The sequence below is a fragment of the Pleuronectes platessa genome, chromosome 6, assembly GCF_947347685.1.
Source record: "Pleuronectes platessa chromosome 6, fPlePla1.1, whole genome shotgun sequence".
NCBI lineage: Eukaryota > Metazoa > Chordata > Actinopteri > Pleuronectiformes > Pleuronectidae > Pleuronectes > Pleuronectes platessa.
In genome coordinates this window covers 10,435,951-10,454,922 of record NC_070631.1, presented here as the reverse complement: position 1 = coordinate 10,454,922, position 18,972 = coordinate 10,435,951, and the positions used below count along the sequence as shown (strand labels likewise).

Genomic DNA, 18,972 nt, shown 5'->3' with positions numbered 1-18,972 from the left:
TACTCTCCATATGTTTACTTTTATATTTTCTGGCCATGAGCGTGACACGACACAGAGAATTCAAGGAACATTCTTGCGAAAGACAAAAAGCCATTTATCCATTTAATTAACTCCCACAGTCCTGTGTGTCCATAAACACAGAGCTGTGTTTACCATTAAGCCTTGATTTCATTATGAGCCATGTACTTAAAAGTTAATTTGAAGAACGAAAGCACTCAGCAGAATGTGGAAATATTTCATGAACTCACTTCCCTTCAGGTTACATTTAGATTTTACATGAACGTTTTGTACTGAGAGGGGGATTAATATATCAACTGTGCAAAACTGTGTATTACAACATAAGTGAGCATTGACTGTGACGCCTTCCTAAGACGCTTTTCCTTTTCTTTCCCGTATTGGCTTTCACTAAATACCTCTCCAACCCAGTCTTAATGTTTGGCAGGCCTCTCCTCTGTGTATTGGAGAGAACCCTGCATCAGCGGTTAAGATTTTTAAGGCCTTAATGCCAAATTTAAAGATTATATTGTCCTCAGGGAATTGGCAAAAGTCTCCAACCTCTTTGACTCATTAAATCCTGTCAAAAGTTGAATCCATGTGGTCCTTGCTGGCTGAGTCGCAGCCGTTTTCCACATGTTTTGTCGAGATGAAACAAAGCAACCATCACCCGCAGGTTTTGTTTAGATGTGGAGGAGTCTGTCATGTCTTCCATAAACACAGGGATTACTTTATACCACACATTTGTACGGTTTCAACCATTTTAAAAGTTCTTCCTGTTGCAATAGTCCAATGACTCTTATGTTAATGGTTGATTGATGGCAGGAAAGCACTTTGTTCATTTGGTGGGTGAAGTCCAGAGCCGAGGTCAGACGGTGACGTTTCATTCATTTATAACTAAATACATGTGCCCAAGATGCTGTAACAGACGAGGGCAAGTGTTGATCCTGGATCCACGCCTCCTGCTCCTGCATCCACGGCGCCGTGCGGTGCCCCAGATGGCTACCCAGCCTGAATATGGTGATGGGGGTATGTGGGCATGAAGGTGACGTGGGGACGTGGTGAGCACCTCCAGGTGAACCAGGGAGAGGTGATGCACAGCTGACATTGGAAGGCTGATTCAAAAGGCAGCAGGAGAGCTGCCAGAGACAGACCCAGAGACAGACCCAGAGACACAGGAGACACACGTGGGAGGAACACGAGCAGAGACTGAAAGAGACACCATAGAGCTGAGCTGAGTTGAGCTGAGCTGAGCTGAGCTGAGAAACACCATTGTGTGTGTGTGTGTGCGTGTGTGTGTGTGTGTCAAAGTCTTGACCAGTAAGATGTTTGATCCCACTAATGCTCTCCATCACTGAGGAGCTCAAAACAACAAACAAAGACTTGGCTTTAATAGTCAGAGGAGGATAACTGTGGAGTAACAGCCTCATAAAGCATCATGGCTGCTTCTGGGCCTCCTGTCAATCACACTGTCAATTCCCTTTAAACTGCATGGACCCAATGGCCGAGTATGTTCCAGTATTCCAAAATCTGCAGTCATCACTAATGCAAACCAGGGCGAAGGGCTTCAAAGCCAAGAGGCTTTTCTTTCTGTTCTGTCACATGTTGATAAAAGTACCATGGAGTGAACCAAAGCAGCCAGACTTTACCAGTGTTTCAGCCTGCTTACCAGGGCTCAGGCTATAAGAGAACAGCTGCATTAAAATGGAGAAATCCTTCATTCCCCACATGCTGTCGCTATGAATCACTGAATTTAAAGTGGTCAAATACAATGAGAGAAACCATGTTAAAAAAATTAATTTGCAAACCAGATTGTTAATTTTATTTTTATTTACAGCTTTAACTACTGAACCATTTCCATTGTCTAACAAATCCATTGACTCGCTAGTTTATCTCTTGCAAATCAGTTTGGATTCTTTGGCGACGACACTAAAGTTAAAAGTAATAATAGTAATAATAAAAAAACGTATATAGCAACTTTCAAAACAGAGTTCCAAGGCGGTTTACAAGTGAAAAATTGAAGGCAAACAATAGGAGACAGTTGCAAACCAATTTGAAGACCTCACAACAATAGAGCACAGATGCAGAGATAAAGAATTTTGCAAATGAGAAAATTAAAAAAAGATACGAAAACATAATTAAATGATCAAACGGTCAGATAAGAACTAGGAGAGAAAGCACACCTGCAAAAATGATTGAGGAGGGACCGATCTCCTCAAGGTCATTGCTTCAAAGTGTGGGAGCCTTGACAGAAAACGTCAGGTCACCTCTTGTCCTCCCCCAGGACTGTGGGATGATGAGCAGGGCCTTTGCTGAGGACCTCAGCTTATGACCAGGCACATATGGAGTCAAAAGATCCAAAATGTATTTGGTGGTTGTCCAGAGCGGGAAAAAAATATTAAAATCAATACTAAAAATGAATCAAAGCGAATGATGAGAAGTTAAAATCAGACTTCTCTGCTCTCTTTTACCAGATTTGATGAGTCTGGCCGTCGTGTTTGGGACGAGCTGCAATTTATGTGGACTCTGTCGGCTCAGGCAGGTGAAGAGATACCTCTTGAAGATACTAATCCTAAATACGACTTAGAACATCTTTGATTTGATTGTACAGTTCTGTGTTTGATGATCTTGGAATCTGGACATTTCTTCCTTGTTTAGCATGAAAAGATAAATCAGTACTTGTTTGAGCACATGGTGCAACACAGCACCTGCTTCAAAAAGTCACTTACTGCAGAGGCAACCAAACCATCAAGAATTGAGCAATAGTGTCCCCTTGTGGCAATTTGATGTAGGTGGCCCAAAGTCCCCTAAGTATCTGAAGTAGCTTTAAGAGTTTTAAACCTTTAGGAATATATAAAAAAGACTAATGTAAGTACCTACGACAGCCAATTACAAAATACTTTGTACGAATTTGTGAATTTTCCTAATGCCTGACCCTGCTTTTATTCTTCATACAAAGATCCACTCGTCACAGTACAGACAGTGTGTCCAGAAGAAATGATTGATAATGGGTGGTTATGGAGTTAGATATAAGAGCATGGTCATAGAGCTCATAAGGAAAAAAGTGTGAAAGAAGTCAGGGTTAGTTAATGATCTTTAGCACATTATTATTATGATTGTGTCTTTACCTCGTTTCTTTGAAGTTGAAATGTGGAAAAACCCTGACTGACCTCACTGATCACTCAGAACTCAGAAGTATTTTGAGTCATAGTGTCCAATTTTTTCCTTTAGCAGGTGTTTGTTCATCATGGAGAGTTGTTTGAAAGGACTTCCTGTGTTTTTTTTATATCTATATATGCACAAGTTTATTAACTGTTATTAATTTGAATTTACTTTTATGCACAAGTTTATCATTGTGCACTGCACACAAGACATCTTTAAAACATTACCAATAGGTATTTGTAACACTATGTGAAGGACTCAGTCATTCACCATTCTTGTCTTCACCTAACTCTCTTCCTCTGAAGTGTCATGTTTTCAATCCTGTAACACAACCATTCTTTCTGTGCTAATGCAAAGGAACCTGCTGCAAACCAGTTGCCGAGTCTGGCTCACGAGATCTTGATATCATAGGTTCCACTGGTTCCAAATGATTTCACTGGAGCAAAATGGCAGCGCCCGAATCTGGGGTATTTCGGCTTCACTTTTGTATAGTGGCAGGATGTGGAAAGGCTTCGTCCACCTTTATTTATAGTTAATGTTTTTGGAAACAAATACAAAATTATATTGTCAACAACAGCTCATCTGGGTTTCTGTGATTTCAGTTTTTTTGTATTCCAATATGTTGCTGGCCATGTGAAAATGAAGGGAGGATGTGTCCGATCAACATCCGGGAAACTTGGCAAAGTATTAGTGAAAGACAGGAACGAACAGTTTCAGATAAGCCGCCTTTATAAGGCTCTCATCAGCGTCACGGACATGATCCGAGATTTCGATGTCACCGCTCTGGTTTCCCTCGTTCAACTGAATCCAGCCCCGCCCTCTACAAGCTGACGTAAAGCGGAACAACGTCAAGCTGCCGATACTATTTAAATAACTCACCCGAAGTCAGTGTTTTAACTTAGAAATTAATATCATTAAACAAATACTTTGTGTTCTACTGGGTTTTACCCGTACAAAAGTTATAATAACAACAACAATAACATTATTTGTATTATTCATATTATTATTAGCAGTAGTAGTAGTAGTTTCAGTAGACGTTTATTTTGAAATTACGGAAGGGAAAAGCTAGTGGTTTTTCGTTGTACCTTGACGCTGCCGGTCAAATAACAAAACCCCGGGTATCTTTCAGAGTCTTCTTTGCGCGATCAGCTGTGTCAGGCGGCGTGGGTCCAACATTACCGGCTGTAAAAGTGCGGCTTCCCGTTCCCGTATCAACCCGAACAAGGTTCTTCTGCATGGAGAACCAAAAACGACCGTTGGAGGCAGCGTCGTTCCCCGACGACAGCTTCAAAACGCCGGAGAAAAGAGCGCCCGGGAACCCGCCGCCGGACTCGGACTACACGCGATGGGGCGTGGAGGAAACGTGTCGGTACCTTCGGGGAGAGGGTCTGCGGGAGTGGGAGAACACGTTCAGAGGTCGGTTGTGGTGTCGGTGATGTGTTTGCATGTTGTTGAGCCGCTTCTCTATCACGTGTGACCTGAATCCGACAGCTCATCATGTGTCTGCTTCATCTTCCAGAACAAAAAATAACTGGTGTGGGCCTGAGGTACCTCGATGACGCGCGTCTGCAGGGGATTGGAGTAAAGTAAGTGTGTGTTGGAATTAAAAATAAATGTGATACATGTTCGAGTTTCCCCTGAAGTGTCAGCTGCAAGTAGGGCTGCACCTCCTCAGTGGGTCACTCGGGTGTTTCACTCACAACCTCTTCATCCTCTCTGTTTGACCCTGCCCAGGCTCCTCGGTGACCGTCTGCGGATCCTGCACAGCACCAGGAAGCTGTGGCAGATAGCGGCAGAGCCAGGCAAGGTAACAGCTGCACTGTCGAGGCCACAGAGATAGACAGAAAGGGAGGATCCTCTCTCTCTCTCTCTCTCTCTCTCTCTCTCTCTCTCTCTCTCTCTCTCTCTCTCTCTCTCTCTCTCTCTCTCTGTCCTCTTCTTTTTTTGTTTTGGCCACAGCTCAAAATCTGGTTAAAGTCAGATAAGAATTTTTAAAGGGACAGTTCAACCAAAATGAAAATGTGCTCATCATCTACTTAGCACTATGCCAATGGAGGGTTGGGTGAAGTGTTTGAGTCCAACAAACACTTTCGGAGTTTCAGGGGTAAACAGCGTTGCAGCCAAATCCAATACAATTGAAGTTAACTGTGACCAATTGTTAAAATGGAAAAAAACAACAGAAAAAAAATAAACGTACAATGCCTCCATAATGCTCCTGTGTTTTCATCCAAGCCCCGACATTCTAATTCGACTTAAAACGAGGTAATTTACACCATGTTTTGGCAGAAATGTTGCAGAGTTGCTAATGGAGTTAGCCATGCTACCGGTACTTCTCTTGCTTACAAACGTGAATATGGCTCCAGGCTAGGAGGATACCAGCGGACATTTAGGCTAAAACATGATGTAAATGACGCTGTATCGAGTCGAATTTTAATGTTGGGGCTTACTGGCACTTGGATGACACCACAGGAGCAGTACGGATGCTTTTTATACTTTTCTTTCTGTTGTTTTTTTTACGTTTAAAGAATTGGTCACAATCTACTTCAATTACATTTGATTTGGCTGCAAGGCTATTTACACCTGAAACTCCTAAAGTGTTTGTGGACTCAAAACACTTCACCCACCCCTCCATCGGCAAAGTGGGAGGGGATAATGAGTGAATTTCAAATGTGCTCTAAAATTAAGGAAATCTAGTTTCCAATTCCTTCTGAAGTCAGACGTGTCCTCTGCAAGGTGGAAGCTTTAGAATCCGAATTAGAAAAAAACACATTCATCCATTTGAGGAACTTGCTATGTAACAAATGCTGACACTTGATGAAAAAGAGGAGGTAAAGCAGTTTTAAAATAGAAAAATGGAAAACCTGCTACAGTATGAGGGGAAGAGTGTTGTCCAGTGTCATGTATGGCAAATAGTTTTTACATTTATTCGCTGGACTGGATCTGTATTTCAACTCTTACTTCTCATGAATTGGATATTGGATATCCAAAATGAGAAACCTTTCAAAATTCATAATGACTTTTTTGATATCCAGTAATGAATTCAGTCGAATGTCAGTTTCCTTATGTACCACTGCAATTTTACAAATGTGTTATAAATATTGATATAAGTGTAACTCCTCCTCTCCAGAATGCAGGATTATATATTTGAATTGTACCTGACACAGAGTGAATGTAACTGGGAACTTTGACTCAGTGTTTTGACGTGTAACCGTGCACAATCCCCAGGAGAACAGATTCTCACGGGCTGCTATCACAAGATGTTGTTGCAGGATCATGTTTGTCGGGATGTTGTTTGCGTCTGGAGATAGTAAATGTTTTGATTCTCTCGAGAAAAGAGCAACGTTTTCTCTCTCTTCACAAATTGAGGGCTCTTCCTGTTTCACATCCAATGGAAAACTAATTGAATCCAAACTGGCTTTGTAAGAAATGGATTGTATGTGTGAAATTTTCTTTATGGATTAGTAAGAAGTGAATGACACATATCTGCAGTATCAGCTTGAGCTATTAAATAGTCAAACTGCCAATTGTACTTTTTAAGGGTTTTCAGGATCTTAAATTTAGTTTTTACGGCTACAATCAAAGTTGTAGATATCTTGAGATACATTTTTTATTATTGATATCTACAAATTTTCACTCTTATAAGTGAGGATACAGTTTTGACTTATTGATCACATTGAATATTTATCACAGATATGATTGTGGTGCGATAAGACGCTAGGACAGCTTTGCCACAGTGTAGAGCATGAAGACAGCTCGGTGAGGCGCAGTCTAGAGGTTCGTGGATTCAGTTACATCACATGTTATTGCGGTGTTAGTGAGGTTGTACAAACAATCAAAATCGTGTGTGATCACTCGCTGTGCTCCTTGCCCTGCACATCCTGCATTTCACCTACCTCATTAAATTCTGCGAGTTTCCGTGCAAGAGTTTTTTGTTTGTAATGTTTATTATTGTTATTATCTTTATCACATGTTTCCACTCTTATATTGTGGTAGAGCGATTTCAAATAGAGCCTGACTGATTAGTTTTTTATTGGGGTTGATGCTGATATGTAAAGATAAAATAAGATAAAACAACCAAATTCCCATGTTTCAGCAGCAGACAGTGATAATGGCTTTATCAGTGTAATGCCTACAATTATATTTTTTAAATTGGTAATGATCCCAAAGATGTGGTTATCAAACCCTTGTGAAAGAGAACTGTAATTGAGATTAGACATTTTACAGTTGAACCTTTAACTTTATTACAGATAGTTTCAATTTGGCACACTAATGCTGCAAGTAGGAGTGATGGAGTAAGTCTTTCTTTTGTTGTCTTGTCTCCTGCCAGGTCTTTAATGATCCCATCCACGGGCATGTGGTGTTGCACCCACTTCTCATCAGAATCATTGACACACCTCAATTCCAGAGACTGCGAAACCTCAAGCAGCTGGGAGGGGCCTACTTTGTCTTCCCTGGAGCGTCCCACAACCGCTTTGAACACAGCATCGGGTTTGTCCTCAGTTAGAGACAGGGTCAAATGATCAATGTGTTCGATTTTTTTTCATTAAGATTCAGAAATTATTCAAAAAATGTTAAATGGATTTAAAAAATAATCCCCTTTTATCATCCTTCCCTCGAATTTCGTAGAAATCCAATCAATAGTTTTTGCGAAATAATGCTGAAAATCGGAAAGTCAACCTCTTCGGCCATGGTCCTTTAACATGTCTCATTAACACTACACGTGATTGTTTCACCCTTTACATAATTTGACTGGCAATTATATGCATTTTTAAATGATGATGGTAAACATGGGAATGTTTTCTACAAGGATTGGTGTTGCTGAAAATGAAGCAGATGAATGTAGGTGAAAGTCTACGGAATTTCAAACGAAATTATGTCCTGGCGGGATTCGGATGATAACAAATATTTTTATAATTAATAAATCCCACGTATTTCATATATATACGTTTTGTGAGACAAATTCCAGATACTTTCTTTCCTATACTTTAGTATTTTGTTTAAATAAATTCACTGCAAAGACTCCTTAAGAGCTGCGTTTGAAACATAGTGTTATTAAATAGTAAAATAGTAATTCTTTATGCGTCATGTTCGTGGTATTTTCCCTGTCTTGTCTTGTTTTGTATGAAATGTTTTGTTGTGTGTGGGAACAGGGTTGGTCACTTGGCAGGACAACTTGTACAGGCTCTAAATGACAGGCAGCCAGAACTCCTCATCTCTCGGAGAGACATCCTCTGCGTGCAGATTGCTGGGCTCTGCCATGACCTGGGTAAGCATTGCACATTGTGGGTGTTAGCACGAGTAAGAATGGAAGTGCAAGTATGTTTATTATCCTCTGTTGTCCAGATGGGAGTAGAACCCACGTATCTTAGTGCAAAGATCCCATGCAGCCTAATCATCTTTTTCATGTTTTTAATATTCCTGTCAGGACATGGGCCATTTTCCCATTTGTTTGATCGGAGGTTCATCCCAGAAGCACGTCCTGGTCTAACCTGGAAGGTAAGAAAATGTGACTTATCCTCGGCCATATGAGTCTCAAACAAAACAATTATTTCAAGGAGATACAAGGTCACATAAGCCATTTTCATTTTGTCTTTCACATATGAACCACCCATTCGAAGAGTCTCTGCTCAGACACGTTCACACCAACAACCAATCCTTAGGAGCCAGGCGCAGAAACTCTGGAAGCTTTCTCTCTGACATTTGTGTTCACACCTACGAGTTTGTTAGATGTTTATCGGTTATTTTGCTGGAAAGATCACAGACACATCCTCTCACCATATAGTGGTAAACCCTCGAATAGGTGATGTCATGTTTAAAACAGCTGCAGATTAACCTGTACAAGTTCTTGTTTTCTCTACTCTAGAATGAGACCTTTTCTATCTAAATATTTTATATTTACATCTGTACTGGGTCCTCTCTATGGGGGCCGCCATGTTTTTTACACTTGTCCAAACTGGTCAAACTAAATCATTTTTAGGTTTTTATGACAACTGAGGGCTGCTACAAGTTCCTTGTCATGTCTGGAAGGGGAGGGTGAGCTGAGGGGTATTCATCTGCAACATGCATCCTCACCACTAGATGTCACTAAATTCTACACTCTGAACCTTTAACAGAAAGTTTGATATTTGTTTAAAACCTGCTGTAGCAGATGGGATGACGTTACAGCAAAAAATAATTCTATTAGCGGTTAAAATAACTGTAAAAACAAAGCTGCTACACTAAGCAGTCAGTATCACCTGGCCTCTCAGCAGGACAGCTGAGGTCTAAGGTAGTGGTTGCAATGTTCGTAATGATAAGCGTCACTGATAAGAGACACTAAGAGCTTATAAACACACAGTCATTATTTAAGTTATGACCACAGACCTGCCGTCTGGCAAACGTCACCGATAAGCATTCTTGTTTGCAGGAGTCATATTTTAAGATAAGCTCTTTCTGTTTAGTTTCATTTTCAAGTTGTGACTGTGTAAGTTCCCATAAATTACAATTATTATATAATATTAATAAATGATTCTGTGTGTGTTTCAGCATGAGCAGGCCTCTTTGGACATGTTTGATTACCTGGTTGAGGACAACAACTTGAAGCCTGTGATGGAGCAGCACGGCCTGGTGCTACCTGAGGACCTGGAGTTCATCAAGGAGCAGATTGCTGGACCATTGGGCACTAATGGAGCTAAAGCTAAGGGGGTAATTTCTAGTTCTGCCTATATGAGATCAGTTGATAGTTGTATATGTATTATAGTCGTATTGTTCTACTGCAGGAACTTTACCAAAGGAACCAAGAACCTTTTGAGGAACTCTGGAACTAAAACTGCATTTGACTAGAGGATCTCTGGATTAAATTTAGTTCCTGTAAAATGGGTCCAGGCAGCAGCTGAAGGGTAGGCTCAGATTCAGAGCCCTGAATCTGTGCCTCTGCTGCTACTGAGCACTATTTCATTCAAACATTTTTTTATTTTGAACATTTCATGAGTCCAAATGCACCAAATTTGCAACTCTATGCGCTGAACTGTTTGAATTACATACATAGGGACAGAAGCTCAACCAGAGATTCCTCACATGATAATAAGATGAGGGGCCGACATTGCACTCTCTCTCTGTCAGCTTCCCAACTGGAGGAGTGAGCAGAAATGTGCAGAAGAAATGTTTCACTTCCTAAAAGCTACAAAGACCAGTGACTGATGTGCAACTTAATGTTCCTCACACTCTTGCTCTATTGTTTCCCTGCACATGCAGTTAACAGTAAGAATTTGACCTGCATATGGACTAATCCATTGGCACATTAACAGTGCAAGCCACAGATTATTAGTGTATATGCAGCAGATGCTATGAGTGCCACGTTAGTTCTCTGCACTGTGTAATGACTTGCCTCTGGAAACCAGAGTTAAAATTCTTTTTAATCCTTAAACATATTTGTCTTATATATCAGAATCTCATTTCTCTGTTTTCTGACTTAGTGGCGTTACAAAGGCCGCCCAGAGGCCATGTCCTTTCTCTATGAGATTGTGGCCAACAAAAGAAATGGCATTGATGTGGATAAGTGGGACTACTTTGCGAGGTGAGTATTATAGACTTGTTAGTTTGTTTTAATAAAGGTTTCCTAAATCACATTGATAAATCCTTGTGAGTTTAATGGCCCATCTGTTCACATGTTTCTCCTCTTAGGGACTGCTACCACCTGGGCATCAAGAACAACTTTGACTATCAGCGCTGCCTTATGTTCGCCAGGGTGTGTGAGGTGGACGGGCAGAAGCAAATCTGTACCAGAAACAAGGTAACAACTCTCTTAGGTTTTCCTTCTGATCAGCTTTTAAAAAAACGTCTTAGTTAAACATTTAAGCTGTGACTAAAACACAAGTGATTCTTTAAACAGGAGGTGGGCAATCTGTATGACATGTTCCACACAAGGAACTGTCTCCACAGAAGAGCCTACCAGCACAGTGTTTGCAACATCATAGAGGTCATGTGAGTAGCTCATTGCTCGGACGTAGCTTGTTTGCTTTTCCCTGTGGTCGTTGTGAAAGGGGATAATGTGTCGGGTGTTTCTTTAGGATCACTGAGGCCTTTCTAAAAGCAGATCCATACATCCAGATTAAAGGCTCAGGAGGGAAGATTTTCACTCTCTCCATGGCCATAGACGACATGGAGGCCTACACCAAACTGACAGGTCCGTGGATGCCTCTGTGTGCCGTTTAGCTTGTTCGTCCAACTGTTTTCTGGTTTGAAACCATGGTTTCTTTTGTGCAACTGTTGTGGGCCCTCATCAGCCTGGAGGCCGACCGATTTATCAGTTGGCCGATAAAAATCAGCCAATATGAGCCTTTAACAGACATAAGAATATCCTTATTTATGATTACCAATACAAAAACCTTTATTTTAACAGAAGGAGCTATGCTGAAAACCATTGTTTTTTGAAAATATGTCATTTGCCATAGCAAATTCTTATTGTTGTTTTTATAATGCTTATCATAACAATTTTGAACTTTGATTTCATAGAATTATCAGTGCAGAAAAAGTAAATGTTTGCATTTTCAATTTACTTCAAGTTCTATATATTTCCGTTTACTTGTTTTCTTTTTATTAAGTCATAAAGTTTATTTCAACTGTAAAATATGAAGTCGTATCATCTAGTCGTATACATCAGTATTGGAATGTTTTTTACTCCCAGTTTCACCATCCAACCCCAAAAATCCAAATCGGTCAGGCTGCACAAACAGCACAATTACAGATCATAGTGTTGTTCACTATTAAAGAGACAAATGCTCACAGTCTGCAAAAACTGCATTAACATAGAGTATAACAGCACCGGTTAACACATATTGGTATTTGCATGTACTCCCATGACAGTGGTTTGTATCTTGAAGTACTTGTACTTCATCTACTTCAAACCTTGTTTTAAATGCATTCAGGTTGTACATGAATGATTTAAATTCACGGATTTTCGTTCTGACCCTTAGATCATGTGTTTGAACAAATACTCTACTCGTCCTCCAAGGAGCTGGAGGAATCGCGGCAGATTCTACAAGACATCGTCTGTCGACGCCTCTACAAGTGTCTGGGCCGAACCAAGCCAAGAGAGCGTCTGGAGGTCAACCCGGTGTGTTTGTGTTCTTCGTGTGGAACTATTTTGGCTGTTAAATTTCGAGTTTTTACAAATTATAAGTAATATTGATAACTTTATCCATGTGGTTCAAGTAGGGTTCAACTGGCTTCTTCTGCAGTGATATGATATCCATACACTTAAGGCCGAATTATAGTCCTGCGACTGCAACCGCGGAAGGCCACGCAGCTGCATCGACGGACTCGTTTTGGTTTATACTTCTCTAACGTGCTGCGCGTGTTGCAACGCAATTCACCGCCAGAACCCTAGGCGGAGTAACGTTTTTTTTTTTCAAAGACAAAACACACAAAGAAGAGACGTCTTCTTCTTCGTCGCCTTTTTATTTACATCGCCACTCCGGCTCCTCATAGTCTATTTCTGGCGGACAAATCGGCCAGTCAGTGACGGGTTACACAAGTGGTCATACTTTCGGATCTCTTCTGCCAAGTGCTCTTCTATTTGGTCCATATTCGTTCTTCTAAATCTTCCGTGATTTCCGCGTATTGTGGGGCATGAAACCGGAAACTAGACTCCGGACGGGATGTAGTAAGCAGACCAATCACAAGCCTTGCGGGCTGCGTGAGGCTCGCGTCGTTTTGTCGTATAGTTAGAAAATTGGCCGACGCACGCAAGCCCGCAGAGGGCACGAAAGGGGCGTGTTGCGTGTCTTGCGTCCATGCGTGCGTGCGTGCAACCCGACTATAATTCGGCCTTGAGGCTTCACTTTTGGGGAACAGTCATGTCATCAATCCAGTATGATGACAATATCCAGTTATGATTTGATTTGTTGATCAACAAAACTAAACCCCAAAACATAAAATTTCCAACAGTGCAATTCAAAGAAAAACATCCAAACCTTGTGTATGAGAAGCTTTAATATGCAAATATTGGACGATTTAGCAATTGTGAAAAAATGTCATGGCTGCTGCTTCGATGTAGCCAATTAGCTTCCTTATAAATGAAATGAAAACCAGTTTGTTCCTAAGATATTATGAATTAATTCATTTTCTATTGCATGTTGGAAAGTAGATTGTGATTTCAACTAAGAAGTGTAACCATATGTGGTTGTATATGTGTCCTCGTAAATCATTCTGCCTTACAGTGTTGTGTGTAAGTTCTCTTTTCTTATTTTTACTTAATCCACTTCACATCTGTAAGGATGCGATTAAAGGCTGGGAAAAGGAATTGGCCGAGTCCACCCCTCAGAGTGTCCAGGGTGTCCCGGATGTCCCGGTTGTCCAGAGTGTCCAGGATGTCAAACTGCAGCCAGACGACTTTATAGTTAGCGTGAGTTTTCAGTCCAACTACTTTTTATCTCATACATTTCATTGGTTCCAAAAGAAAGAATTTCATTTTTTAATTGTGAATTTAAGTTTTGTTGATTCGTGGCCCTAATGCACAAAACCTCTCCTTTAGGTCATTTCTCTGGACTATGGGATGAAGGATAAGAACCCCATCAACAAAGTGCGATTCTATTGCAAAGATGACCCAACTAAAGCTTTCAAGATACGCGAGGACCAGGTCACACATCTTTATCTTTGTTTGCATGAGTTGCCTTTGCATTTACAGAGTTGAATGTATAAAAAACACAAAGATTGAATATGTCACTTCCTCTATTTTGAATTTACAGCTCAAAATAAACTCTTTTCATTCTTGTCAGGTGTCAAATCTGCTTCCAGCGCAGTTTAATGAGCAGCTAATCCGAGTCTACTGCAAGAAGAGGGATGGTAAGACTGTGGAGGCTGCCAAGAAGCATTTTGTTCAGTGGTGCAACAACAAAAAATCCTCAACGCCTACGGTAAGATTTATTATCTCCAGTGTAAAGAATTGTGTGTTTATTTGCAGTGTCAATGTTGGTTGATAACATTGGATGGGTACACGCCCTGAAGGGTGTTTGCCTCAAACTGGAGAGGCTTTTGAGAATGGAAAACAAAGGGAACTTGAATGGCACTAAGAAAAGTGCACATACTTCTGTCCAGCACCAACAGTCATCTAATGAAGCCACATAAATAAACACATACATTCACGAGATCCAGATTTCTATTTGGTTCTGCACCAAATTATACACAATCAAAAATATCAGTCGCTTAAATATGCCGGATCTTTTTCCCTGGAGCCGCCCCCTAATCTAAATCAAACTCAAATTCAGTAGGCTCTTCCCTGGGTGATGCCCAAGCCCTCCAGAACATATTCTGGAAATCAGTTGTGCACTTTTAGCATTATCCCGCTGAATAACAGACAAGCAAGAACAAAACCTAACCGCCTTGGTGGGGGTAGTAAATGTTGAGCAGAAATGGCTGTGTGGAGCAGTGTAGTGAGCAGGACCCTGTATTGTTAGTTTAACATGTCACTCAAAAATTTAGGCCACCTTCCTCTATTGAACGATGGTCCAGCTCATTGTTGGCAGTCAAGGCAGCAGGACAGAGGTCGAACACGGGAACTCTCACTGGTCTGTTGCCACATGGCCCCGTTTGTGTTCTGACAGCTTTCTGTCATAGTCACCATGAACTGTTTGAGCATTTCATGGGGTTCGACCTCATGGGCCAGCCTTGAGAACCCATCACTGGTTCACCATCACTATCCTACCCTGGTAAAAGTAGCTCAGATCATCGGGCTTTCCCAGTGTGACCCACCCCATGACAGATGCAACTCTGAACATGTGTTATTCTTATCACCTCTCACACAAGCTAGATCTCTATACCAGGTGGATAAAAAAAGTGGGAGACAGGCTTTAACCCACAAGCACGACAACAAACACAAACAACTTCAGGCAGCAGTTAGTTACTTGGAGATGACAGGCAAGATGTCAAACCAGTTATCAGATCACACACCAGTTGATACGGGGCAGGAGCGGAGAATCGGGAGCAACGGTTGATAGAAAGACACAAACACAATACCTGAAATTACCCGAAAGCCCGAAACAAACGAGTGCAACTCGATATGTAGATGCACAGAAGCAGTAATGAATGAAAGGAGAGAGGTTAGAAGGTAGGAACTGAAACTCGGGCTGAGGGCAGGTTGGTGGGCGTGACGTGTTGTGGCTGTGTTGTTGATTGATTCAGGTACACATCTTGACATTCTAGTGCTTCGTATTTGAGTTCCATATTTTGTGTAGTAAAAATGTATAGTGATTGCCCCCTACTGGTTGAAATGTGGCTATTGCAATTTAATTTTGCTGTTGGCTGGTGTGGAGGCAGATGATATATCTGGAGGCAGCTTACTTCACCAACAACCACCTCTTCTCCTTGTATAAAAACACAGGTTACTGACTGCCGTTTGTGGGAGAAATGTTGTTTATAGTCTGACCTGGTCTCATTCCAGCACATTCGCAACTGACGCGCCCAAACCAACTATTAGGACAGAGGACGTTTATAGTGGGGCTGGCAGTGTGTCGTTATTGATTTGAAGCTTATTTTAAGTAAGAGCTACAAAGATATTCAAGCTATTTGCATAAATTTACGACCTCTTTGAACGTTTGCTAACATTTTGCCTTCAAATGAACGGCCTCATGCCCCAGTGATGCTCCAAAGACTTGAAGTGATACACAGTAATGCCCACTGCAGAGGAAAGGTTCTCCTCTTCATGAGGTAGCAGACAGTTGGTGCACTGCGATTCTGTCTATCTCTTATCATGACCTCAGCAGTGGGCAGAGATCGGCTCAGACCTGAAGTAACAGAGAGGATGTGTCTGTGTCCGGTACACAGCTTGTTCCCACCGCCCCCTAGTGGTTAAACAACTCGGGGAATGGAAATCTGCTTTGTAGACAGGCAGGGCATCTTTTAAATTCAAATTTAGATATTTTAAATAAAAAAAACATCAGTATGGAATATCACAACACAATAACCACTCCTAATAACCAATTCGTTTTAACACAAAAGTATCTCCCTAAAAAAGATCGCTGCCATTTTACAGCATTTATATCAAATGACAGTGGGAAGCATAACAATTTCCTGATGAGGCAGTGTGGCTCTACACAACCAATAACAATACAGTCAGGAAAAAACTGAAATGAACGAAACTAGTAGTGGAGGAACCGAGAGAAGACATTTTTTTTATAAAATTAGTGTTTATCCTTTACCTTTTTCTTAAATCGGGGTCCAGAGATCACCTTCCTCTAGTCTAACTTCATTATCTGGCTGGTAAAGAAGAGTTCTGTCACTGACCCCTGTGTCAGTCAGGACAGTGTACACACTAAACTGTCAATGTTAATATCAATGTCTGATTTTTATTTACACACAGGACGCAGACATCATAGCGCCGGAGCTGACCCCTATGAAACCCGACAAGCCGAACAACAATGGCTGTGACGATGGAGGCTCTAGTTACAACGCTGTTAGACAGAGTGAGCCGAAAAAAGCAAAAAGAAAGCTTTAAAATAAGAGGAGAGCGAATACCCCTCTTACAATTTCAGTAGATGAGAAGTGTTGAGTCAACATTATATTTCTCTACGAGGTGAGTGTGTTGATTGAAGCTGGAAACTAAGCAGTTTTTTTAAAGAAAAAGAAATGGAGAAAAAAAGCCTCAGGGACTATCCTCAGGGTTTTAAAAAAAAATTGACCCCTCCTCAATTTTATATGGACAACTTTTTTTTTCTCATGGGATTCAGGGATTTATTTTGGACTAACTTCGGGCTACAAGTGTCGAGTTTTTAAGTTGATTTATTTTTATACCCTGTGCTAAGCAGCAGCCTATCATGTCTTTGAATCATGGGCAATTAATCATGGGCAGCGGAATGTTTTACTCTCAAACAGTAGATGAACAACACAGTGTGTTTCATGTCAGTGTGTTTTTACAGCATACAGCCAGTGTGTTATTCAACTTTCACATACGCTTGTTTTTTAATATCAAGCTTCAAAAGTTACAATATAAAAAGAAGAAAAGTTTCCTAGCTTTACACTGAGTGTTTGTTTTTACTTGAGGGATTATTTGCAGATTTGATTTGATTTTACTGCAAATATATTTATACTTCGGAGGGGGGGGGGGGGGGGGGCGAGCATGTTTTGCAATCCTTTTATTTATTGTTCTTACATTAAGTTGCACCGCTTGTTGTCTCCACCTCACTAACATGTCAACATTTAAAATGGGATTTGTGCTGGATTGTTTGAAAACCTATATTTTGTGTGAGTGTGAGGTGAAATGTTTTAAATGGTTTGTGGTGATCCTGTGAGAGTTGAAGAAAAGTTTGAAAATAAAACTCTGTTTTCACTTTGTTTCACTTGTGTAACGTTGTTTGTTTCGCCGGTAGTCAAAGGTCCAAGATGAACTCCACTGTGGCATCATTATGTTCTGCAAAAACACTTGTTGAACCTGGAAGAACATGTTCATGTTACAAGAGCGTTTGAGCGCTAGGGGGCGCTGTGCACTCATTTGTGCCAATATGATTAAGATTAAGATGCATTTATTAGTCCTATGCACAGACATACTCATGCAGGTAGGGAAATATAACCTCTGCTTTTGACCCATGCAGGACACACAGAGCAGTGAGCGACCATGTACGGCGGCCGGGGAGCAGATGTTGGGGGAGTAAGGTGCCTTGCTCAGGGCGGTGCTCTCAAGCCAAAGGGGGCCCTGAGCCTTAGGGTTTATTTTTAGGCAATATTTTTAATGTATTAAAACAAATATTTGAGTAAATGGGATTTTCCAAATGTTTCATTGATTTGTGAAAATGTTTTGTAACTCAGCAGATTTAAATCAAGTGACAGGGTATGTGACCCTTGCTGTCCTGTTAACCTCTTAAAAGCTAATTTCAAAGTAATATGTTACTGCACTAATGTGTCTATGATATAGCCCAATATAACAAATCATAAGAATTGATCGATTTATGACAATATCTCCTTATATACCTTACAATGATAATACAGACTACGTTTGTTATAACGAGAACGTTCTACTTTAAAAGATAGTAAACATTTCTGTATTAGTCTCATTATTATACTTTCAAACCTATTTTATTGTTTAAAATAAGGATTTAACTAGGATATTACATGGAAATAATCTGAACCCATGAGACAAGTTTGATATATAATAATGTGGGTCCCCGTTCTAATTCAACCAGGAAGGTTTGTCCAACAGGACGTCCGCAGAAACACACTGCCCTGATGCACTGTGGACCCACACACACACACACACAGACACACTCTTACACATCCTGTGGCAGTATTTAATTTTTCAAACGCAAAAATGTTTCATACGGTCAAAATCCACGACTGCTTTATCTTTGCTTCTCCTCCCTTTCTTTTCATCATTCACTCCCTTTCCCTCTAACTTCTCTCCACACCTGTTGAAGTGTGAGGACCAGGCACGTGCACAGATAGACCTTCTGCTGGAGCCCAATTTTTTCTTCATTCATCAATATTTAATAATAAAAATTACTATCTCTGTCATCAATTGATGATTGCTGGTTGTACATCAAATTGCCCTTGAAGGATATTAAGATTTTCTTTTATGGACAACTTTGGTTAATCACAAGCTGCACAAACAAAGCTAGAGCAGCAGAGGAACCCAGCAGCCAGCAGGGGGCAACCTCAGGACATCACAGCAGACTGTGATTCATTCTCATTCTGCAGACACCAATGGGTGACGTCACGGACCCTCCGTCCATTTATCAGGCGCAGGGTTTCGGGAAAAGGGTGCAGTGGACTTTTATTTTGAAATCCCTGACGGGAAATAGCTGGTAGTGTTTCGGTTCACTTTGACGCAGCCGGTCAATTTAACGATAC

General features: G+C 40.9%; 1 protein-coding gene across 1 annotated transcript; it reads left to right on the top strand.

The window, feature by feature from the left end:
- Positions 1 to 4,257: 4,257 nt before the first annotated feature.
- Positions 4,258 to 17,463, top strand: LOC128442558 (deoxynucleoside triphosphate triphosphohydrolase SAMHD1). Its single transcript, XM_053425065.1, has 16 exons — positions 4,258 to 4,572; positions 4,676 to 4,742; positions 4,891 to 4,963; positions 7,484 to 7,644; positions 8,307 to 8,422; positions 8,582 to 8,652; positions 9,682 to 9,840; positions 10,611 to 10,711; positions 10,819 to 10,927; positions 11,027 to 11,118; positions 11,205 to 11,320; positions 12,111 to 12,250; positions 13,412 to 13,540; positions 13,670 to 13,774; positions 13,914 to 14,051; positions 16,493 to 17,463. The coding sequence occupies exons 1-16, from the start codon at positions 4,392 to 4,394 to the stop codon at positions 16,625 to 16,627; spliced, it is 1,893 nt and encodes a 630-aa protein (XP_053281040.1). The 5' UTR covers positions 4,258 to 4,391; the 3' UTR covers positions 16,628 to 17,463.
- Positions 17,464 to 18,972: the final 1,509 nt, after the last annotated feature.